The sequence below is a fragment of the Alligator mississippiensis genome, chromosome 1 (assembly GCF_030867095.1).
Source record: "Alligator mississippiensis isolate rAllMis1 chromosome 1, rAllMis1, whole genome shotgun sequence".
Lineage (NCBI taxonomy): Eukaryota > Metazoa > Chordata > Crocodylia > Alligatoridae > Alligator > Alligator mississippiensis.
In genome coordinates this window covers 173,805,847-173,830,779 of record NC_081824.1, presented here as the reverse complement: position 1 = coordinate 173,830,779, position 24,933 = coordinate 173,805,847, and the positions used below count along the sequence as shown (strand labels likewise).

At 42.9% G+C, this 24,933-nt stretch overlaps 1 protein-coding gene across 2 annotated transcripts in view; it reads left to right on the top strand.

Annotated features, from left to right (window-relative positions):
- Nucleotides 1–24,933, top strand: part of LRFN2 (leucine rich repeat and fibronectin type III domain containing 2) — a 337,027-nt gene that overhangs the window by 232,877 nt on the left and 79,217 nt on the right. The window contains exon 4 of one of the 2 annotated variants that reach the window (XM_006264224.3): nucleotides 7,928–10,655. The exons of the other annotated variant lie outside the window; for it this stretch is intronic. Coding sequence (XP_006264286.1) covers nucleotides 7,928–8,846 — 919 coding nt within the window. The 3' untranslated portion in view covers nucleotides 8,847–10,655. Of the gene's footprint in view, nucleotides 1–7,927; nucleotides 10,656–24,933 lie in introns of those variants that run through there. 2 annotated transcript variants of the gene reach the window in all.

The following is a 24,933-nucleotide window of genomic DNA, read 5'->3' as shown; positions in this document are numbered from 1 at the left end:
ATGTAGACACTTAAATCCCAAATTGTGGTCCCAAAAGCCCATTCTCAACTGCCACTTAATTTTGGAGGAGTGCAAGCTACATATGTGCCTCAGTTTTTCCCTTCAAGTTTCCCCAGGTGCCTAAAGCCCTGTTGCTCACCATGCACAAATGCATGTAAGTCTTGATGGGGCAGGGAAGCTCAACATTTAGCTCATATCTAAACTTGACTGGGATCCAGAAACTAGCTACATAGAGAACTTTGGGGAAACAGTTCTCTTGTGTTCAGGAAAAGGTCCCAAGAGATCAAAGGTACCTAAGCCAGAAAGAAGTGAGAATTAAAACAAATCATCTTCTCAGCCTTTCCTGTCTGCTCTAGGTAGCTTCCCACTCGGCGTACTATTTTGGAGCCCACGTTGGAGTACCCTATTCTCCCCATGGAGCTCAGGCAGGGTTCTGGATTCCATTCCAGGGGCAAGGCACATAAAAGTTCAGTTTTACTATGCTTAAATGCCTTTCTGTGTCTCACCTTACAGAACATTCTACTCTGAATCCCTGCTACAAGTACAGCTGTTAGTAGGGAGATGGTTACCAGGCAGAAAGGCAGAATGGCACCTGAGACTAACTGGTTCAGAGAGACATAAGCTTATGTAGGCAACAATCTACTCCTTCAGATACTAACATCTAACAAAGTAGGATGTTACCTACAAAAGCTCATGATCAGAGGAAGGGTAGTGATCTGCCTGGATGTTGTGATCAGCTCTCACTTCTTGTGGCACCCTTCTAGAGGACCTTGTGGCTTCCCAGGATGCCCCAGCACCCTGGTTGAAAATTGCTGGACTAAGGTAAAGAAATCACAGTTACAAAAACAAAATATAATTTTACCTTCATATTCTCTTTAAGCAACCTTTAAGTTCAACCCAATATGTAAATACCCTTGAAGTCTTTCAAATTGTATCTAAATAAGCCTTGTACATGGCACAGAGAATTGTATATCATTCATACAATTCATAATAATACATTTACATGTAGTAAGCATTAACAATTTGATTCATTTTTAGCATCTTTTCTTCATAGATGGACTAGGTAAATTTCAACAAGGTTTAACCAGGTGCAATATTTTTTAGTAATATTTTTTAGTTAGGTGCCTCACCTAGGGACACGTAGCAACACATGATACCAGTCAAAATTTCAATTATGAATAAGATGTAAGTGACCTGAAACTAACACAGTTTTGTTAGCTGTCTTCAACCATCCTAGAAAAAATAATCTAAGTCTTTAGATAACATCTAGTAGTTTTTAACTTCAATCAATTAAAACTGGAAAGTAGGGGGGAAAAGAGGCAGGGGGTATTGCTTTCTATGTTAAGGAGAAATATACATCTTCTATAATCAAGATGGGACCAGAGGAGAGGTAAATTGAGGTACTGTGGATCAAAATACAAGGAGGCCAGGAGGAAAGGGACCTGGTAGTGGGGGTCTACTACAGACCACCACACTAGGACGATGGGCTAGACCTGGAATTCTCAAGGCAGCTCTCAGAGGCCATATGGTCAAGGAACGTGGTTGTCATGAGTGACCTAATCTACCCTGACATCTGCTGGGAGGAGCAGTCAGCCAGGTCTAACCATTCACACAGGTTTTTAACCTGCATACAAGACCTTCACCTAACACAGGAGGTATACAGTCCCACTAAAGGAAATGCCTTACTGGACTTGGTGTTGGCTACAGGGGATGACCTGGTGGGGGATCTGCAGATACAAGGTAACCTAGGAGATAGTGACCATCAATTGATTGAATTTACTATCCGGCAAAAGGTGGGAAAAATAACCAGTAGGGCAGAAGTGCTAGACTTCAGAAAGGCCAACTTCAATATGCTCAGGAAATTAGTTAGCCAGGCACTGATGGTGATCAAGAATATTGGTAAGATGGGAGTCCAGGACAGGTGGTCATTCCTAAAGGGAGTGATCCTTTGGGCACAAAAAGAGACAATCCCTTTGTGCATGAAGGGGGGGGGGGGGCAAAGGGGCCAAGAAAACCTCTTAGCTGAACAGGGAAGTCCAGGAAAGTGTAGGAGCAGAAAAAAGAGGCATACAGGCTGTGGAAGCAGGGGGTAGCTACCAAGGAGGAGTATACCTATTTGGTTTGCACTTGCAGGGAGTCAGTTAGAAAGGCCAAAGCTGCAATGGAATTTAGGCTGGCAACAAAAATTTAAGACAACAAAAAGTCCATCTTCAGGTATATAGGGAGCAAAAAGAAGGCACAGGGTAACATATGACCCTACAGGGCAGACTAGAACAGTTGGTGAATTCTTCAATGACTTTTTTGCTTCCATGTTCCTGAACAAGGATCAGGACAAATCTCCCAAATGGATTATAGACAAGTACAGGAGGGAAACCACCCCACCGACTGTTAGTGCCAACTTAGTGAAGGGAGGGGCTGGATGTGTTTAAGTCAGCAGGCCTGGATGATCTTCATTCAAGGGTGCTGAAGGTATTGGTCAGTGTCATAGCAGAACCACTGGCACAGTTGTTTGAGCATTCATGGTGCTCAGGTCATGTCCCAGAGGATTGGAAAAGGGCTGGTGTGGTCCCTATTTTCAAGAAGGGGAGGAAGGAGGATCCAGGTAACTATAGGGCAGTTAACCTCACCTCTATCCTTGGGGAAAACTTTGAAAAAATTATTAAGGATGACATTTGTGGGAGTCCAGCAAAAAAAATAATTTCATAGATTTCATAGATTTCATAGACATTAGGGCTGGAAGGGACCTCGGAAGATCATCGAGTCCAGCCCCCTGCCCAAAGGGCAGGAAGTCAGCTGGGGTCATAGGATCCCAGCAAGATAAGCATCCAGTTTGCTCTTGAAGGTGTTCAATGAAGGCGCTTGAACCACCTCCGGTGGCAGGCTGTTCCAGACCTTGGGGGCTCGGACAGTAAAGAAATTCTTCCTTATGTCCAGCCTGAAACAGTCTTGTAGTAGTTTATGACCGTTCGACCTAGTCGTCATCCCTTGGGGTGCTCTGGTGAACAAATGCTGAAGGGCAACCAGCACGGGTTCATAGCAGGTAGATCCTGCCTGACTAACCTTGTTTCTTTTTATGACCAGGTCACAAAATGTTTAGATGCAGGACGAGGTAGATGTAATCTCCTTGGATTTTAAGAAAGCCCTTGACACGGTATCTCATCCTATTCTCAAAAATAAACCGAGCGGCTGTGACATAGATGATTACACAGTCAGGTGGGTGGCAAATTGTCTTAGTGGTCACACCCAGAGAGTGGTTGTGGATGGGTTGGCCGCAACCTGAAAAGATTTGAGCAGTGGAGCTCTCCAAGGTTCAGTCCTTGGACTCATGTTGTTCAATGTCTTCATCAGTGACTTGGATGAGGGCATGGAGAGCACTCTGTCCAAATTTGCAGATGACACCAAATTATTGGGTAAAGTAAACACACTAGTGGACAGGGAACACATCAAGGCAGATCTGGACAGTGTGGAGAAGTGGGCAGAACAGAATAAGATGCAATTCAACAAGGACAAATGCAAAGTGCTTCACCTAGGTTGAAGGAATCACCAACACACTTATAAGCGGGAGGTGACCTTCTGAGCAGCACCATAGCAGAAAGAGATCTCGGATTCATGGTTGATTCCAAGCTAACATGAGTCATCAATGTGATGAAGTGACTAGTACATCTAGCTGCACTTTATCATGCATTAGCAGATGCATTACAAACAGGTCCAGGGATTACCCCTTTATGTGGCACTGGTGAGGCCACAGCTGGAGCGCTGTGTCCAGTTTTGGTGCTGTACTTCAAGAGGGATGTGGATTTCCTTGAGAGGGTCCAGAGGAGGGTTAGGGGCCTGCAGGTAAGGCCCTACAAAGAGAGATTGAGGGACCTGAATCTCTTCAGCCTCCGCAAGAAAAGGCTGAGAGGTGATCTTGTGACCATCTACAAATTCAATGGGGTACGTCAGCGAAGGGTAGGAGATGCTCTGTTTACCAGGGCACCCCTTGGAGTAACTAGAAATAACAGCCACAAAGTGACAGTGAGCAGATTCAGGTTAGACATCAGGAAGAACTTCTTTATGGTAAGAGTTGCCAGAATCTGGAATGGGCTTCCAAGGGAGGTGGTACTCTTCCCTACCTTGGGGGTCTGTAAGAGGAGACTGGACAAGCACCTGGCTGGGGTCATATGACCCCAGTACTCTTTCCTGCGCATGGCAGGGGGTTGGACTCGATCTGCTGAGGTCCCTTCCGATTCTAATATCTATGAATCTATGAATTGTTAGCCACAGCTGTAGCAGCTAATAATAGGCATATAAAATAATTTGGTTGCAATCTCAGTCATGGAGAAATGATCTTTTCTCCATAGCACATCCAAAACCAGAGGCATGATACATTTTAGGTATCTCCGCATGACATTTTGAATGGTGCTGTAATAGAACGTGTCAGGATGGAAAGAGGCAAAAGATTCAAGCAGTCTATGAGTTAAGCTTTAAAACTCAAAACCAGTCCTTTTGTTGTCTGAAGAGGTTGATCTTGTTTTTATGAAGTTCCCTAATGGTAAGACTATTTCATGATACTCTGTCTCAGATAACCTTCCCTCCCCCAAACTTATTACCAGTCAGCTGTGATTGATGACAGCTCTTAAGAGTCCCCACACCTGAAATCGATGCACACACATTTTCACTCTAGGATATTGATGATGCTTTGATTATCCCCAACACGGGTAGCTGCAAGATGCCACTTCAATCTTTGCTTTGCTCCATCACATGGCGAGTCTTTCACAGCTGCTCTGCACTTCTAGCACTGTTAATCATGAAACTCCACACACTACCATGTGGGTTCAATAGCAGGGAATTAGCACAGAGTGAAAAGGGCTCTTTAAAACCACAGCTGGGCCAACCCCTGAGGGTCACATTCAGGCTGCTGATGGGCTAAACTTAGAAGGTTTTGTTTGGATGGCAATAGTTAGTGTATTCCATGGGAGGGGAGATCAAAGCACTTTACAGACATTAACTGATTCCTGTGATCACATCTTCAGTATTCACAAATCAAACATGTAAAAGTATCTTTCATTTGTAAATTTCATGAGCAGGAAATCTCATGAAATTGGATTTTCCTGTGAGATTTATGCCTTGCGCCCACTTCCACGAAGGCAGGAAATAGCATGGGCATGTAGCAGCAAGAAATAGAATTGTCATAGCTGACCAACAAAGCTGTTTACTTGTAGATGTGTGAATACTTCAATAATCATAATAATCACTGACGGAGACTCTGGGAGAGGATAGTTAAAGGATTAGTCACAGGAGTGATTTGATAACAATAATGCATATATGCAAACCAGCTGACTGAGCTATGATGGTAAAATCAAAACTAATGGGACCTCTCATTTTTGCTCTGTCTTCATTATCATTATTATTTATTGGGTGCTTGGCACCACACAACGCACAGTGGATGATATGTCAAGGCCTGGTATTCTAAAGGACTATGTTATGACTGTAAGAGGAAGTGGCTTAGTGGGGTTGAAGAGAAACACTGCCTAAACAGATGCTGGTAGCTGGAGGGTAATACTTTCAAAGCCACAGGGAGGAATTGCAATCAGAAATGACTCTAGAATGACCCTTGCGTGGAACTGAACTTTTTAAATATGGGGCTGCAGGGCTACAGTGGCAGATCCTGGGAGGTTCCTACACCACCCACACTTTAAAACCAACTGTTTAGCAGTGGGAGCAGCATTTCTAGAATGGCAATGCTGAGGGAGTCAATTGACTTCATGGTTGATTATAATCTATCCCGCCCCTTATGAATTCTTCATTCCACAAGTGTTAACAACCCTCTCTTCTTTTTAATAGTCTAGATGTTCCACCAATCAAACTAGCTTTTGTTCTGCAATTTTACTGTCTGTTAGCTGCTCCTGAGAATGAAGTGCCTGGTTCACAACCCTACAGGTTGTTTTTAACTCATTCTGATGAAGTTATATTTGTTTTGGTTTCAACCTTAGACTGAATGCTACAGGCCTAGGCCACTAGTGCATTAGTAAAGCTTCTAGTTTATTTTTAACTGGAGAAAAATATGTTATTGTATATGTGATGATGATGCACCTCACCATGTAGACCCCTCTTTTCAAAATTCTAGATCCACCCATGCAGAGCTATTGAGGATACCTGAGACTCCTTCAGTAACTCAGTTATGTCAGTGCAGAATGTATTACCTATGATCTATGGGGCTGCTGTATTTTCCAGGCTTCTCCGAGTGAGGTTTATTCTCTGCGTTAAGTGTTCTAAAAACATGGGCCACATCTTCAGCTAGGGTCAGACTACATGGATGGGCTAACTGTACATGTAAAGGTGGTTTTAGGCATTGCCCTCATCCTCTTGGTCTCCATGTAGTCTGGCCCCCCTATGTTTTGACAGACAAGCCTGTGGACTGCTTTTATTTCAGCTGGCTTCAGTGTCTACAGAAGGGCAAAAAAGCAGCTGAGGATTGGCGTGGTTTTAGAGCATGTCAGACATGCTTTTCCTCTTTTCACTGTTATACCTCACAGTAGCAGGTTGAGCTATATAAGTGGCCCTGTGGCTGCTCCTCTGACAGTGTTAGGTATATGTGAGAATCAGGCCCTCTATATTTAATTTGCCTTGCCTTTGACAATTCTAAACCAGCCTGTTGTTGTGTGAACATATGGAGATAAAAATACAAAAGATACATGGCAGTGAACTATTTGCAAAACACATGCAGAAGGCATATCGCACATTTGGGGGCTAGGCCCTGTTCCACCTATCAGGCAAATAAGTAGACCTAGGTGCCTAAGGGTGATTCTTTTCCACCCTGCTTCAGTCCCTGAAAAACAGTTAATGTAAAAGCTATGTCATACCTCCTCCTCATTCTTTTTTTTATCATTCAGTCTTAAACATAAGATGATATGTTAGGACATGGATGCAATATTGGATTTTTAGGGACTTGAACAAGGAGGAATAGAAGTGCAAATAAGCACTTGAGTCCACTTAAACACCCAGTTGGTAGAAAAGAAGCTAGCCCTTTGTGCTTTCAATTACATCAGGGTGCAGTGAATGCAAAATGGGTGTGCAACACTGCCATTTTGATCTGGTCATTTTGTATGTGGCATTGCTCTAGTGTTACCCATGTGTAATATAATTTCTGTACACAATGACCTGCTTTGCAAGCATCACTTTGACACTTATCATTTTGGTTTTTTTATATCATGCTCATTTGGTGCAATAGTATTTGGTTTTGAGTGACTTTCAAAAATAGCTTTTCTCATCCACCTCCTCGTCTCCCCACCTCTTCTCACAGCTCTCATTGCGAGTGCAGATCCTTATTTTCCAGTGTGACTGAGAAACATGGTCACACAGAGAAATTTCTGGTAGAACAGATCTTTGCACTTAAAGGAACCATCCTGCATAAAGTGGGGGGAGATATAAATAGCTGACTGCTTGCCACCAGTGCTCAGGGAGTAGCAATCCAAATGCAAGTTCTTCTCTTTTGCTGAAATCACAATTTAAACTACATCCTCATGTAATAAGGAAAAAGGCCAAGCACCTGTGTAGCAAAATCAAGACTGCCAGACCTGAACTCAGAAGGAAGGAGAGCAGTTTTGCAGACTCAGTTAGCACTGATTCATAGAAGCCCAGGCTCTTCTACCCAAGATGTTCACCCAGCTTTGCTTACGCCACACTCATGATTCAAACACACTGGGAGAAAGTGGCCATAGTGGTTTTTCCTATTGGTTTGTGTTTCCTCCTGTAAGTACCAGAGAGATGAACCAGAAGAGAAACCTTAATTCTGAAGATCCCTGAAGTTCAGTGAAGTTCATCTCCAGGCCTGAATTGCATAGCTCAGACCCACCTCTACCAGTAATCAACAAACTGTTCTTATACCTGTTTCCCATTACATTTTAATCTAATTTCCTCCTTCTCTCTCTTTTTTCTTTTTAAGGATGATCCCTGCTACAAACAAAGCCTTTGTGGTGAACAATCTTGTTTCGGGAACAAACTATGACCTCTGTGTCTTAGCCATGTGGGATGACACTGCCACGACCCTCACTGCTACCAACATTGTGGGATGTGCCCAGTTCTTCACCAAAGAGGACTATCCTCAGTGCCAATCCATGCACAGCCATTTTCTGGGGGGGACAATGATCTTGGTCATAGGAGGCATAATTGTGGCAACTTTGCTGGTGTTTATTGTCATACTCATGGTCCGGTACAAGGTTTGCAACAATTCCCAGGGGAAGATGGCCAATGTCAGCAATGTCTACTCGCAAACGAATGGAGCACAACCTGTTCAAAATGGGGTCCTGCCCCAAGTCAACCCAAAAGTGGTGGTGAGAAATGAACTCATGGAATTTAACTGTGAGTCTGCACGAAGCAGCATTTCCTCTTCGTCTAGTTCTGTGAATAGCCGCGACTGTGATGACTATAGCCTTCAAAGTGAACAGGGCACATTGTCCAGTAAGTGGAGGCCCCCTTCTAGGTCAAAACACAACATTGACCGGCTAATGGGAGCTTTTGCCTCCCTGGAACTGAAGTGTCAGAAAAAGGAGGATACGATAGACTCCAGAACTTCCACAGTGGCCCACCATTCGGACAGAGAGCCACTTCTGGGCCAGCATGAGTCCAAATTCCGTAGCCTCCTCACGTTACCTCTGGAGGGTAAAACTAAACGTAGCCATTCTTTTGACATGGGGGACTTTGCCACATCCCAGTGTTGCACCTACCCAAGAAGGATCACAAACATTTGGACAAAGCGAAGCCTCTCGGTCAACGGCATGCTTTTGCAGTATGATGACAATGACCTACCAGGGGCAAAAGGGACTTATGGGAGCTCAGAATGGGTAATGGAAAGCACAGTGTAAATAAGAGCTTCTTCCCCTCTCTTCTTACTGCAAGTGTAATAAGGTTTGGTTTTGTTGAAAGGCCATAAATATGAAAAGGGGAGGAAAAAAACATTCTCGACCTCATTGGCCAAAAATACAATAAAATAAATAAAATAAAAGAAGAAAGGAAAAAAAGAAAATAGGCAAATAAAATGGGATAATAGAGGAAAAAGATAATGAAATGCTAATAAGCATGTATGGTGTCACTAATGTCTGGCTCTGAAAAAAAACGTGTGAATACTTCAAGGAATTTACTAGTTGTATTTAGCATTGCTTTCCAAAAGTTTCCTGGCCTCTCAGTGAACCATCAAACAAGATTATCGTAAATGAAGTTTAAAGTGGGTATAGCAGCATATATGTGATTCAAAGTTGTTGGGTTTTTTTCCCCCTTTCCTTTTTGGTAACTTGAGAAAGATACTCCCATGGATAGAAGACTAATGCAAGATTGTTACCTTCTGTCATTGCAAGTGTTTCTTGCCGCAAAACTACAGTCAGGTCATCCATAGGACAAAAAACAGATTCACTTTTTGGCTTAATCTCTTGGTGTTAACAGCTACATATGAAGAATTTTCTTTTTTGTTCTTGGGTTAGGAATTTTTCTTGTTTGTTCTTGTTATTTTTTCAGGAGAAATGGTGTTTCCTTTCTTTTTTTCTTTTAGTTTTTATTCTCTCAAGTCCCTCTGTTATAACCAGGGATGCGTACAAAGATCAAACTTTTGATGTAATGTATAGCCCACCTCCAAAACCTTCCCTTATGTCCAAGGAAAATAAAATCTAGGGGTTAATATATATTTTTTTTAATAATCATTTTTTCTTCCATCTCCCTCACAGTTTCTGCTTGTCAGTGCACAAGGCAGATTTCAGTGGTTGCTGGTATCTGTGAGGGTTTTGCTGTCAGAGACTGGGGAAAAAAGTCAAGATTTCATATCAAAAGAAAGAGAGAGGAAAAACTTAAGCTGCTCTGGTGAACTCTCCACATTATTAATACAAATTGCTTCTGGCAAAAGTTATTTTATCTCTCTCTCTGTTCAACTGACAAAGAAAATGCAGACTTTCACTATATTGTGACAAAAAGCTCTCTATTGCCACAACAGGGCATGATGATATCAATAATATCACAGGAAGTGCAGGTTTCTGACCATTTCGGGAGATTAATATAGTATAATGGTTATGTTTTGAATTAGCCACGGAAAATCAACTATATTTGGATGTTTTTTGAATGGGTGGGCTCCCAAGTGTCACCTGCATCCTGCCCTTCCTCTATTCCGTAAACATGTTCAAATTTGTTTCTCTCTCTTGCTATGGTACCTTTTAAGAACAGCAGTTCTTTGTGGCTTTAAAACTGATTTTCAAGTTCCTTTTTGGAGAACATTGCCACGGTTCTGGGAATGCTGTGGATACGCATGGTTTGTCCACTTGATTACACTCTCCTCAGTGACTTGACTGTGATTTCCAGCATTTTGGCAGCTACAGCAATTGTGTTTGATTTAATTTGTTTACTTATTTATTTGTTCCCAATGATCTGGCTGCTGGAAAATGTCAAACAATTATTTTGTAAAAGATGTAGGGAGACAGGTTGTATGATGCAAAGGAAAAACACACAAAAACTCTATGTATATTTTTTTTAAAGGCTCAGAGATATATTGTGACATGGCTGTGTACTTGATCTTGTATTCGTCATGTTTCCTACCTGGAGTTTTAGAAAATGACATCCCTGTGATCAGAATATTTTTTTTCCTTTAATTTCTTTTTTGCTACAAAATGTACAGTAAAAAAAACATCCTTGGGAAAAAGAACACTTTCTTTTCATTTATTTAAATGTTCTGTGGTCTTCTTTAAATTTGACACAAGGAGCAGTTATTGTTAAGAACTAGTAACCTTGATATTCCACATTCAATCTCTTACTCTCTCAAAACTCCCACTGACTTGAGTGCAGCCAGAATTTTACCTGTAAGGTAGGATTCAACTCAGCTCCCCATAAAATACATGAGAAAAATGTTGTAAAATAGGAATTGTTCTTTTTTATTTTTGAAAGGTTTATTTTACACTGGTGTAAAGTGCTGATCCAAGGCCCCCTGAAATCAGGGGAAATCATTCCATTGATTTTAATAGGCTTTAGGTTGTGCCCTACATTACCAAGCTGATCTCATCAAAACTTAGTTTTCAACAGCGTTGACAGCCTGCTTTTTTTGTGCCTCAAATGGAAGCTTCATTGCTCAAATCTTAATCTACATCAGCCAACTGTCCAGATGGCAGCTTCATATCAATTGTTAATTATACTTTACTTTAAAATTGTATTTAAGACTCTTGACAAATTTTGCCTAGTGATTTACTTTTCTTTGTTATTGCATGTAGTGGTAAGACTATTTTTATTACATGGCTGTTTCCCTTTACACAAGGCAGCTGGGTGGCTTCTAATTCAGCTGTTGATTTCATTTTCAATATTAGAAGTAGATACTATCATAAAAATTCAAGCTTAGAACCCAACACACTCATCTTTACTGAAGAGGAAAAACTCTGTTCTATTTTTGCACTCCTGATTAGAGAAAGTAACTCAACAGATGCTCTCTTAAAGAAATGGATTTCTGCCAGAGGACCCAGGTATTAAAATCCCAAATCTAACAGCTAGAATGTTTATTATTGTTAATTATGATTTTTATTCTTTTGGCACTAAAGGATTTGATTCAGTCTATGACAACAAATTTGCAAATACCACTTAATAGGTAAACTAAACCTTCACCCTTATCATCTTGTCAGATCTCAAGAAGGCAGGAAGGGACAGTAGTTGGTGCAGAGATCACTGAGGAATTCTTAAGGTATATCTACACTGATATTTAGGATCGGTCCTGAAAGTCTGTCACCCTAAACTAGCCCACACTGCTGAGCCAGTCTGTATCTTACCTGGAGGCCTATACCAAAGGCATGTACATAACAGGCATTACATAGAGGGGGGTGGTTGCTTTGCCAATGCTTCTAGGCTTTTGCTGGTTGCCACATGATGTAGGGAAGGAATATTTTCCCTTACTGTTGCTACAGGTGTGAGGAGAGAAAGGGGTTCATCTTCCTGAGAGGCACTGGGTGTTGGTTGGAGACAAGGCTCAGAATTAAAAAAAACCAAAACAGCAAAAGAAAACAGCGCTTTACTTTAAACTCGGTGTGCTCCTGCACTGAGTCTAGCACATGCCCAGAAGAGGCTGTGCCTTAGCTGGACCCAGCTCACATGGTGTTTATATAGATTGGGCACTTTAGTGGGGCTTTGTTGGCATTTTTATCTAATAGTTGATTGAATCAGCTTTAGAAAAAACAACAAAAAGCCCCACTGAAGCACCCAATCTATATAGACTCTGTAGAGCAGGGTTGAACTAACATGCTGCTTCTTCCAGTAAAGCACAGTTTTTTGTTTTTCTTTATTATCAATAAACAGCCTGGGGTGTACTGATAATCCTGCTGGGACTTATAAAAAAACCCCCAGAGTTTCCTGGCTAGAGTCTTGTCCCTCTTTTCAGGGTGCGACCAATTGGCACATTTAGGATCAGGAAGGAATTTTACCTTATGGTCAGATTGGCATGGACAATATATAGTTATTGTGTATATATATATACTGTATACATAATTTATACATGTATACATGTGTGTGTATATATACACACATACATATACACTATATATATATACTGTATATATATGTATATACTATATACATGTATATATACTATACATACTATGTAGTATATTTTAATTAACTGCTTCATGTCCTTGCAGTGGCAGGACATTATTAGTGCCCTCATCCTCTTGTTTTGCCATTGGCATGTTAGGGTGTTTGGTTGTTTTCTGGCACTGTACAGATTAGGGTCTGAACATAAATTTGTTATATTTCACAGCCCTGCAGATTATTCTTAACTCATTCTGATTAAATCATATTTGTTGCTCTGGTACAGGCTGGGGACTGACTGGCTAAATAGCAGTTCTGCAGAAATGGCCTGGGAGTTACAGTGGACAATAAGTTGAATATGAGTCAACAGTGTGCCCTTCTTGCCAAGAAGGCTAACAGCATACTGGGCTGCTTTAGTAGGAGTGTTACCAGCAGATTGAGGGAAGTGATTTTCTCCTTTATTTGGCACTGGTGCAGCAACATCTGGAGTACTGTGTCCAGTTTTGAGCCCCCCACTACAGTAGGGATGCTGAAAAATTGGAGGAAGTTCAGCAGTGGGCAATGAAAATGGTTAGAGGTCTGGGAAATTTCATAGTTTCATAGTTTCATAGATGTTAGGGTCGGAAGGGACCTCAATAGATCATCAAGTCCGACCCCCTGCATAAGCAGGAAAGAGTGCTGGGTCTAGATGACCCCAGCTAGATGCTTATCTAACCTCCTCTTGAAGTCCCCCAGGGTAGGGGAGAGCACCACCTCCCTTGGGAGCCCGTTCCAGACCTTGGCTACTCTAACTGTGAAGAAGTTCTTCCTAATGTCCAATCTAAATCTGCTCTCTGCTAGCTTGTGGCCATTGTTTCTTGTAACCCCGGGGGGCGCCTAGGTGAATAAATCCTCACCAATTCCCTTCTGTGCCCCCGTGATGAACTTAAAGGCAGCCACAAGGTCGCCTCTCAACCTTCTCTTGCGGAGGCTGAAAAGGTCCAGTTTCTCTAGTCTCTCCTCGTAGGGCTTGGTCTGCAGGCCCTTGACCATACGAGTTGCCCTTCTCTGGACCCTCTCCAGGTTATCCGCATCCTTCTTGAAGTGTGGCACCCAGAATTGCACGCAGTACTCCAACTGCGGTCTGACCAACGCCCTATAGAGGGGAAGTATCACCTCCCTGGACCTATTCATCATGCATCTGCTGATGCACGATAAAGTGCCATTGGCTTTTCTGATGGCATCGTCACACTGCCGGCTCATGTTCATCTTGGAGTCCACTAGGACTCCAAGATCCCTTTCCACCTCTGTGCCACCCAGCAGGTCATTCCCTAGGCTGTAGGTGTGCTGGACATTTTTCCTCCCTAGGTGCAGCACTTTGCATTTCTCCTTGTTGAACTGCATCCTGTTGTTTTCTGCCCACTTGTGCAACCTATCCAGGTCTGCCTGCAGCTGTTCCCTGCCCTCCGGCGTGTCCACTTCTCCCCATAGCTTTGTGTCGTCTGCAAACTTGGACAGAGTACATTTGACTCCCTCGTCCAAGTCGCTGATGAAGACATTAAAGAGTATTGGTCCAAAGACCGAGCCCTGCGGGACCCCACTGCCCACACCCTTCCAGGTCGAGACCGACCCATCTACCACGACTCTTTGGGTGCGACCCTCTAGCCAATTTGCCACCCACCGGACCGTACAGTCATCCACATCACAGCCTCTTAACTTGTTCACCAGTATGGGGTGGGATACCGTATCGAAGGCCTTCCTGAAGTCTAAGTATACAACATCCACCCCTCCTCCTGTGTCCAGGTGTTTCGTAACCTGGTCATAGAAAGAGACTAGGTTGGTCAGGCACGATCTGCCCGCCACAAACCCATGCTGGTTTCCCCTCAGCATAATTTGCCCTGCCGGGCTCTCACAAATGTGAGCCTTGATAATTTTTTCAAAGACTTTACCAAGGATGGAGGTGAGACTGACCGGCCTATAATTGCCCGGGTCCTCCTTCCTCCCCTTTTTGAAAATGGGGACCACGTTGGCCCTTTTCCAGTCTTCTGGGATTTGGCCCGTGCGCCACGAGCGTTCGAATATTCCCGCCAGTGGCTCTGCAATGATGTCGGCCAGTGCCTTCAGCACCCTCAGATGGAGCCCATCCGGGCCTGCTGACTTAAAGGCATCCAGTTCTTCCAAGTGACTCTGCACCACCTCAGGATCTACGTATGGAAGTCTGGCGCCTTGCTGCTGCCTCTCTACAACCCCAGTGAGAGACTTGTCGTGTCCCTCGCTTAGGAACACTGAGGCAAAGAACTCGTTGAGGAGTTCAGCCTTGTCCCCCCTATCTGTCACCAATTGTTTCTGCTCATTTAGCAGTGGTCCTATTCCTCCCTGGGCCTTCCTTTTACTCCCAATATATCTAAAAAACAATTTCTTGTTGTCCTTTACTTGGGTTGCCATCCTCAGCTCCATGGTAGCCTTGGCCCGCGTAACTGCCTCCCTACAAGCACGAGCAGAGGAGGTATATTCATCTTTAGTGATCTCACCTTGTTTCCACTTTTTATGTGCTCCCCTTTTGTCCCTTAGGCTGCCCTGGATTTCTCTGGTCAGCCATGGAAGCCTCCTGGCCCCTTTCCCTCTTTTGCCTCACTCAGGGATCGTCATGCTTTGTGCCCGAAGGATCGTTTCCTTTAGGCACAGCCACCCTTCTTGGGCTCCCATCCCTTCAAAACTCCTACTCTGCAGTGCTTCCTTGACTAATCACCTGAGTGCATTGAGATCAGCTTTCCTAAAATCTAGCACTTTCACCCTACTAGTTACCTTACCCACTCGCCGTCTTATGTTGAATTCTAATATAAGGTGATCACTGTCTCCCAAATGGCTACCGATCTGGAGGTCCCCTATCATGTCATCTCCCACTGCCAATACCAGATCCAGTATGGCATTCCCCCTAGTGGGACCATGCACCTCCTGTGTCAGGTGGAGGTCCTGTACACAGGTTAGAAACCTGCGTGAGTGATGGGACCTTGCTGTCTGCGTCTCCCAGCAGGTGTTCGGGTAGTTTAGGTCCCCCATGACTACCGCCTCTTTAGCTTTTATGGTCTCCGAGAGTTGCCTCAGGAGCCCCGCATAAATGTGACTTATGAGGAGAGGCTGAGGAAACTGGGCTCTTTTAGTCTGTGGAAAAGAGTGAGGTGGGATTTAATAGCAGCCTTCAACTACCTGAAGGGTGGTTCCAAAGAGGATGGAGCTGGACTGTACTCAGTGGTGTCAGGTGACCGAACAAGGAACAGTGGTCTCAAGTTGCAGCAAGTGAAGTGTACGTTACATATTAAGAAAAATCTTTCTCTAGGAGGGTAGTAAAACACTGGAACGGGTTACCTAGAGAGGTCATGGAATTTCCATCATTGGAGGATTTTAAGACTTGGCTAGACAGAACCTCGGCTGGGATGAGATACTTGGGGATGGTCTTGCTTTGAGCAAGGGGTTGGATTAGATGAACTCCTGAGGTGCTTCCAACCCTAATTTTCTATGATTCTATGACTGTGCCTGGTAATTGTGGAAGGGTTGTTTATGTAATTTTAAGAATACATTAGACTAGTGGTGCTCAATCTTCCGGCCTTATGGGCTAGATGAGTGGCATGGAGTCAGTCTGTGTGCATCCTGTGTGCAACATCTCTTGTACTTGGTCAGTCCATGTGTGCAACTGGCCATGCCCCTACCTGACCCTACGCATGTGTTAATCCTCCACGTCATATCTCTCTGTGTGTCAGCCTGACCCCATGAATAGCTCAATCCCGGGTAAAGGATCCAATCATGGAGTGACCTAACACGCTGGACCCACTGCACACTGGTGTGATCTAGAACACTGGGCCATCATCCAGCTTGAAGAACTCTCCATATGTCCAAAAATTTGGAAGCAGAGGAGTGGTAATACATACTGCCACTGCTATCCTGCCACCAAATTTTTGAACCTGTGGGAAGACCCATGGGTGAGGTGACATGGCTCTGTGTGCTGGATCAAGCCCATGAGTTGGAGATTGAGCACCACTGACTTAGACAAACACTTCTATAGGATGACTTTGACAGGGAAGATCCCGACCTGAGCAGGGGGTTGGAGTGGATGACCTCCTGAGGTCCACTCCAGTCCTACATTTCTATGATTCTGTGCTTTTTGTTTTTTGACCCATCCTTTTCTAGGGTATGAAATCAGGAACTGGAAGCTGATTTCCATTAATGGACCTTCTGTACTTGCAGCCACCAGTCCAAACACACTGGAAGGCATGATGAATGAGAAGATAAGTAGAGTGTATACCCAAGAGCTTAGTAGAGCATCTATGATCCAGCTAGACTGCAGCTAGGTATTTGAGATTGGGGTTCACTGTGTAGCTGATCAAAAAGTACAGGCTTAAGGGCAGCCTTAAAGTCTACCTTAATGAGTATTGTACTTAAACCCTTAGGTGTTGCAGGAACTTGTGCTGATGATTCAGTAGGTGGTCTTCCCTCTGTTGGATCTCTCTTTTGGATGCAATGCACAACCAGGTTCCTGACCACTTGTGTATGTACCTATGACACTTGTTAGACAAGCAATGCAACATCTTGGACAAACTGTGCTCTACCATGCTCACAGCTCCCACAGTTTTCAGTTGAGTACCTCATTTTGAACTTTCTGATTTTTTCATATATTTAGTGACTGAGGAAGAAACAGATACACACAGATTTATTTGAGTGGGATAATGTCAGGGCTCATTGAGGGGATGATCCAGCTCCCATTATAGCCAATAGAATCATTTCTACCAATTATTAGGAGTTACATTCAGCCTCTCATTCCCACAGCCCTAAAATTTTAACAGTTCTCAAGTAAAAATTCAGTTTTGGTACTTTTGCAAAAAGCCTCAGCAAATCTTTTTAGATACAATTATCAAGTGATTTAGATAGAAAGAAACACATCATCGATTGATAACAGCTTTCAATAAAAGGCACCTTAGACAGTTAAAGATGCTGCAGAATTCAGACATGCCTTTGAAAATGCCAAATACTAGCTGAACGTGTGTATAAGACTTGTAAGTTAATTTTTTTTGACATCTTGTATAGCAGCAGCAGCAGCAAGACACCGTTTCTAAAAAAAATTGATATGCCCTTTAGTTGGAAAAAAACAGGACATGATTCCTATGTGAAATAATGCCTATGTTTTGAAATGCTAAAAAACAATGTTGTCCTGCATAACATAAGACTATGAAGCCTCGATGCCAAAATGTGTGACACTGAGCAATCCAATGGACATTTGCCAGGAACCTGAAGTTGTCTATGATATGCTAAACACCCTCGTGTGTGTGTGTGTGTGTGTGTGTGTATGGATGTATGTATAGATAGATAGATAGATAGATAGATAGATAGATAGATAGATAGATAGATAGATATTGGCCTCCAGGTTTGAAATAATTTCTACTGGAGTGATTTACATCACTTGGCCAAACACCTTAAGAGGCTCTGTTTAGTCACAGACACATATACACAATGGTGTTTCAAAAACTAATAGCAATTTTGAAATAAAAGCATTTTGTGTGTAATGATCATTTACTGAATCACACTCACTTCTCAGAAGAGTCGTAAATCATGGCTGCATTCCACCATCAGTGCTCCCCACTGCTTTGTAGTTTCTTACTTTATGAAACAGATATAGCATGGGTAGCCATTTTGCTGTTAGTTTCTGAAACTCCCTCCTATACATACACGCACGCACGCACGCACGCACGTGCGCATGCGTGCACACACATTTTTATACATGCATATATATACACGCATGTGTACACGCGCGCGCACACACACATATATATGTAGGAGGATGTTTCAGAAACTAACAGCAAAATGGCTCCCCATGCTATATGTGTTTGCTAAAGTGGGAAACTACAAAGCAGTGGGGAGCACTGATGGTGGAATGCAGCCATGATTTATGATTCTTCTGAGAAGTGATTGTGATTCAGTAAATGATCATTACACACAAAATGCTTTTATTTCAAAATTGCTATTAGTTTCTGAAACACCCTTGTGTATATGTGTCTGTTCTTAAAAAGAAAAATAACCGAAACCCAAAGCACAATCATATTGTTTATTTTTTATTTTATCTTCCTTAATGAATGAATGATTAGAACATACTCCTTGTTTGCATTGCTCACCAGTAGAAAACTGAAGGGATACTGAATCCTCCTTGTGCTGCAGTTATAGTGAAAGAGGATTTTAGAACTCTCCCAATGACATCTAGTGCCTTGACCACACTTTGCATAATGCTATCATAGAGCAGTGCCAGCTCATATGAGAGCAAAATGCTGGAAAGCATCTCAGCTCTGCATGATAAGAAACCAAAAGGCACTAACATACCTATACAAAGATCATTACATCTCAGTACAGGAAACTGTTTTCCTACAGAGAGAGGAAATGAATATTCAGAAAGATCCTCCTCCATGCATTTTCATTCTTTATCCTGACAAAAATGGCTCCTAAGTCGGATGACTAAACAGAGCCTCTCAAGGTGTCTGGGCAAGTGATGTAAATCACTCCAGTAGAAATTATTTCAAACCTGGAGGCCAATGAATAATTCCATCTGATAGCAAAGAACACATCTTAATATTTGAATAGAATGAATGTCACATCATCTGCCAGAGCTTTATAATCTTTAACCCCCAAGGTAATATAAAACTGACCCTACCTGCTGCAACATATTTTTCTGGTACTTACTCCAAATTAAGTTCCTTCTCCTTTGTATGTTGTTTATAATTTTCTACTGGGGTGATGGTATATTTAAAACACACTGACCATAAAATTAACAAATACTATTAAGATTCAACATGTTTGACTTTTGAATTGCCCTAAACATGATGATGGAATTTTTTTTTCCCCTTAAGCCCTTTTAAGTGAGGTTATTTTCAGTTCTTAGACCAAATGAAAACCAACTAGAGTAGTTGCTTAAACTAGTTTGTTTCAATATAGGTATTCTATTTTTTTTTTTTGAGATGTACTTTTCTAGCCCTGATTAATTATGCCTTAATCCCTGAAGGTACCATATTCCCCAACATCATCTGTCAGATCTATTAAATCAAACAGTGTCAGATGCTTAATCCTGGTACTGCACTGCCAACAGCAAATACCTCTGATATACACGTGTATGTGTACACACACACATGACCACACATGGTACTCTCTTACCTAATTAATCATTTATGGTGAGCTGTATATTCTTTTTGGTATTGCTGAAAACAAGCTAGGAAAGAATGAGAGCGTGTGGGAGATGACAGGAGCATGCCCTTTATGTGTAGCAACCTGACTGTGAATCATTAACATCCTACCAATAGCCACCCAGTCTAAAACAAGAGCTGTTCCTAAGTGCTAGGGTACAAATCTCCAGAAGTTCAAGGAAATTTGGATGTGGTGGGTTTAATTCACTTCATTATATAAATAAGGACCAGGTCCCATGTTGGGATGTGAATTTCCCCAAAGTTCCAGAGCCTGTTCTTTCTCTCTTCAAGATACAATTAATTCCCATTGCAATGGGAGTTGTTCATGTCTTCTGTCAGGGATTATGGCCAGTAGTCCTATTGTTCTACCATAGGATACAAGTAAATCCCAAAGAAGTTGATGGAAGTTATTTATAGTCCTCAGAAAGGGAAGAGCCCCATAGACACCTCATTAGCAATATCAGTGTTACTTGACAACATTACTGCACGTTGTGCTCATAAAGTTTTTGAAATTGAGTAAGATGGAAAGAAGTTCATCCCTTACACAAACGGTGTTGGTAGGAGAGAGAAAAGCCTTATGTACAGAGGTAACTAAGTGAAAGTCTCTATGTCTTATGTTGTTGGGGGTCATATTAGGTTACCCAATGGCCCCTTTTGACCTTCAAATCCATGGACATTCCTGTACAAAAAGAGAAGGAGAGAGAAAAAAGTCATAATAGCTATTTGTATAGCAACAATTATGAATCAAGGTCTCATTGTGCTAGGCCCTGTACACAGTGGTAACAATAGAGCCAGGTTTTGCACTGTAAGGCTCAAATCTTGGTGCCAGAGAAGAAACAACATGTGGATAGAACAGAAAAATGGGTTGGGATGAGTTTGGAGGATGAGGCAACTGTAAAATGAATTAAGTTTAGCAAAAAAGCTAAAGTTTCATTTTGCCTGTTACCGAATCAATGTCTTCTTTGAAGAGTTGTTGGGCACAGGGAAGAAAGCAAGACTGGTGGGGGCAGGATGGGAGGCAGGGTCCAAAACAAGGGAAAATAAATTAATAGAAACCAATCTTGAATTTCCAATTTCCTTTCTGCTGTTTGCTTTCCTTCTGCCTTCTATACTGAATGAGGCAGGGGGCTTGTGGGGAAACATAGTAAATAATCTTTAAATTAAGGACTAGTCCATGCATGACAGGGATGAATTAAGGTCTGCCCAATCTTGGAATGATCAGCTTTGCAGCCTGAATATTGTTCTTTTAACACTAGTAGTTGATGTGTGTAGTGTTTTAGGTTTTTGAAACAGAAGACTAAAAACACAGAAAGTTCATCATGTGGCATCATATTGTCACCTTCATGACTCATTAGCAAAAATTGCAATCTTTAGATTTGCAACACAGATCTCTGCTACTAAAGCAGGTTGATTAACAGAGGGTAGTGGTAGATTGCCGTCCTTTCTATGAGCCAGGACTTGGAGGGGATGAGATACACATTTTGCCAGTCACCATCACATCTCTTTGCTGACAAATATCCTGGATTCCTTTCCAGGTCTTGGAGGGAAATATTTTCTTATCTAGTAGGCACTGTGTCTTCTGCCTGTCTCCTCTGGAGCTTGATCCCTTCTGGTCTCTCCTCTTCAACCTTCATAGTTGGATCTCTATCTCAGCTCTCTACCCAGCTTCATTCTCCTTGCCTGCTCAGTCCCCATTGAACCTCAGTTTCAGTCTTTTTGCCCAGCCAGTCTTCATTTTTTACGCTAGCTTACTGTCTGAATCCTGATCACCCCCCAACTCCTGTTCTCTCCACCTCCACATACTTGGTTATCCCCTTGCCCCAGCCAGACCACATCCTCTTTGGTTCCTAGTTTGGTCTGTTCCTCTGCTTTCCCCATGCACTGGCAAACAGTCCCCATGTCCATTTTCAGGCACCTAGTTCCTTGTATCTGTGTTTTATGTTCTCTGCTCCAGATCCCTGTGAGATTTGGTTCTCACCCCACCCCACCCCACTGATTCCTAGTCCCTGTATCCTTCTCTAGCCAGTCCCAGTCCCCCATCTCCTCCCAGCAACTTGTCTGATCTCAGATCTCCCCCAGACAAGTGGCTCCCAGTCCGTCCTCCCCAGTTCCCTCATCAACTCCTACTATGGATGTAGAGTCTCCTTTGAGTCAATGCCTGGTTTGCCCCCATCTGTAGTCCAAGTCTTAGGAACATCTGACTGGAAGCGGCTCCCGAGCCTGTTGAGTCCTGTCACCTGTAGGCAGGAGGTACATGTGCAGTCTGGTCACGTGCAGGAGCTGTGAGGAGATCAAGAGTGCTCAGTAAGGACCAGTTCTGTTCTTCACAGGTACCCACTGTCCACGAGAGTCCAAAAAACTGTCCACTCCAATGCCTCTCACACAAAACAGCCACAAAGCACACGTTGAAAACAAAACCGGTATTACACAACAGCAGGCCTGCTCCGGCTCCAAGTTAGTCTTTCCTCTCCCTCCTATAAAATGGCACTTTCACTAGGCTTCTTGTCCCATGCAATTTATATCCCAGTCCTCACTCCAGGTTTTGCCCTCTCTGTATTTAAATCAGATGGCTTCATCTTCTATATTACCTTGTTGACTAGTGACAGAAAAGAAGAAAGAGGCTCCAGGCTCTCTGATTCAGTGCCCATATCCTGCTCTGGAGTAGATGGGAGCAGCTGTTACAAGGAAACTCCCTCTGAACACCTTGCTCCCCAGCCCCTTCCCCACTCCACCCCCCCCCCCCCGGCCACTCCCTGTATCTCCGTGCTGCAGCTCATTCAGTTGCTCCGTGGAGAGGTACATGTGCAATGTGAACACGTGCAGGAGCTGGGAGGAGATCAAGCGTGCTCAATAAGAACAGAATCTTCAGAGCTTTCAGCTGCTAAAAAAAGTGGGTGTGGAGCAAATCCTATTTCCCTTTATGTGCCTAAATAGCACGGAGACAGCTGCATAACTGCAGGTTTTAGCTTTATACACAGTTTGCCTCCCTCTGGGGAATAGAATTCCCCTGCACATGTGCCTACCTGAAGTCAAATGGAGAAAGGCTCTCCTACCTTTTAGCCCAATTATCTGGCAGCATACACTCAGGGAGCTAGGCTCTGATCACCTCCATAGAGAGGGGATTTGAACCATTTTGTCTCTAGTTTATGAGCAAAGTGCCCTAATCATCAGGCCACAGGTTAGACACTGCCCAGAGCCCTTCTCTTGAAGCTGGCATGCTGCACCTTGAATTTAATATTCATTGGCTAAACATCACTAGGAAAGTTTCACTAGGGCCCAGGCTAGAACCTGAGGTCCCCTTTCTTCTATGAAAGCTAGTGACTCACACCACCAGCCACATTGTTTTCCTTCTTGCTATACACATCATGGGGTTCATCTGCCCATGAATATTAATGTGACACAATAAACACTGGCACAGGTCACTCCAGGATTTATTGCTCCTGGGCACAGTGTTTACGTGTGCTCCCAGGAGCACATTGAACCAGAACAGCACAGCCCCAGCTGGGAGGGTGTCTCAGGGGGTCAGCCCAGTGCTGCTCCAACCCAGCTCAGCGTGCTGTGGAGGGGCTGGCTGGGGCATGAGGTTGCTTCAGTGTAGGATTAGCCAGCAAGCAGCCCCTGCACTAAAGCACCCTTATGCTCTAGTCAGCCCAGTCAGCACTGCATTGTAGTGGAGTAAATACCTCTTAGGATACTACTTGTTTCTGTCAGTACTAATATACTGCAGAGTTAATTCATTTACTCCAGCCTAATAGCTCCACATGTGCAGACAGTAATGTTTTACTGCACAGCTAATTAAGAAACTCCAAAGTAAGTGTTTCATGTAGATGTGCCCAAGAAGAGGCTGGCTCAAATCTAGTTGTGCGGGAATGCCTAGTACCTTCCACTCGGAACAAGAATCCTAACCACTAGCTTATTAGTCTGAAAGGTGGATTGGTCCTTCTCCATCATCTGACACCTGCTGCTCCCTTTTTTTCCCCTGCAACTAAAATTTTGGCACTGACCTGGCTTTAAGTGCACATCTGGGCAATTCAAGTTTGCCTCATACCTATCTTGAGAGTGTGGCCATACTGAGAATACTCAGTGGGTATGTGTGGGTTTGCATGCACAAGAACTTATTTGCAAACTGTGCATAAGTGCCAAAAACTTCAGGTATGTGACTCTATTCCTGCTTTTTAGGCACAAAAAATGAAACAGGATTTGGGCCAAAGTCTCTACCATAGATATACAATGTACAATTTGTCATGGATACACCCCTAACCCAAAAAGGTGCTCCCTTTGAAGCTGCCTAGATCCTGCTCTATAATATGGGAGAACTAGACCATTTTCAAAAATCTCGAGATATTTTTTAGCATGGGCTAAATCTCTTAATTTTCCCTAGTCTCATTCTTGCAAATGAGTGAACTATTTGGGCGGAATTATTTAAAAAAAAAAAAAATTCAGCCTAAGGCAGTCCAGTAGCATGCACATGCCAACCCTAACAGCTAAAATTTAGCTATGTTACATGCAACTGAAAAAAGATCTATAATGGAAACCATAGAAAAGTAGGGTTGAAGGGACCTCAGGAGGTCATCTTGTCCAATCCCCTGCTTCAGATGGGATCGTGCCTATCTAAACCATTCCAAACTTCCTTTTAAAAGCTCCGAGGATGGAGATTCCACAATTTCTCTATGTAATTCTACAGTCTCTCAAGATGAAGTATTAGGTAACTTCAATTATAAGCAGTACTACCAGCCCACCTCTAATACTGTCCATGCCATTGTAAATAGAACAGGTCTCTTTAATGGTGCCTTTCACAGAAATGGGTGGTTCTCTTCCACTGGGTTTAGTACATTTTAAATGTCAACACTTCATAATTTATTAATAGTCCCACTTTTCTTCCTTGGAAAGAGCAGTACGGGAATATTTTCATGCCGTGCACTTAATTACTAGCTGTAACATTTTATGAGTCAAGCTATGAGATGGATGTCTATGAAGGAAGAATAGACCCTATTGTTTAAGGGATGTTGGCCCTTTTTGCACACTGTCACTGGCCTGACATGAAAAGTAGATGCTGAGAAGGCTTAAGCAGAGATGCACACTGTGTGACAGTCATTCATTACCAATGCAGAAATACACATACACTCCCATTTCCAGGTAGCATCAGAGTGAGGCTAAAACTGCAATCCACACTGCTCTGCAGCTCACAGGTTATTTTTTCTTTGTATATAAACCCTAT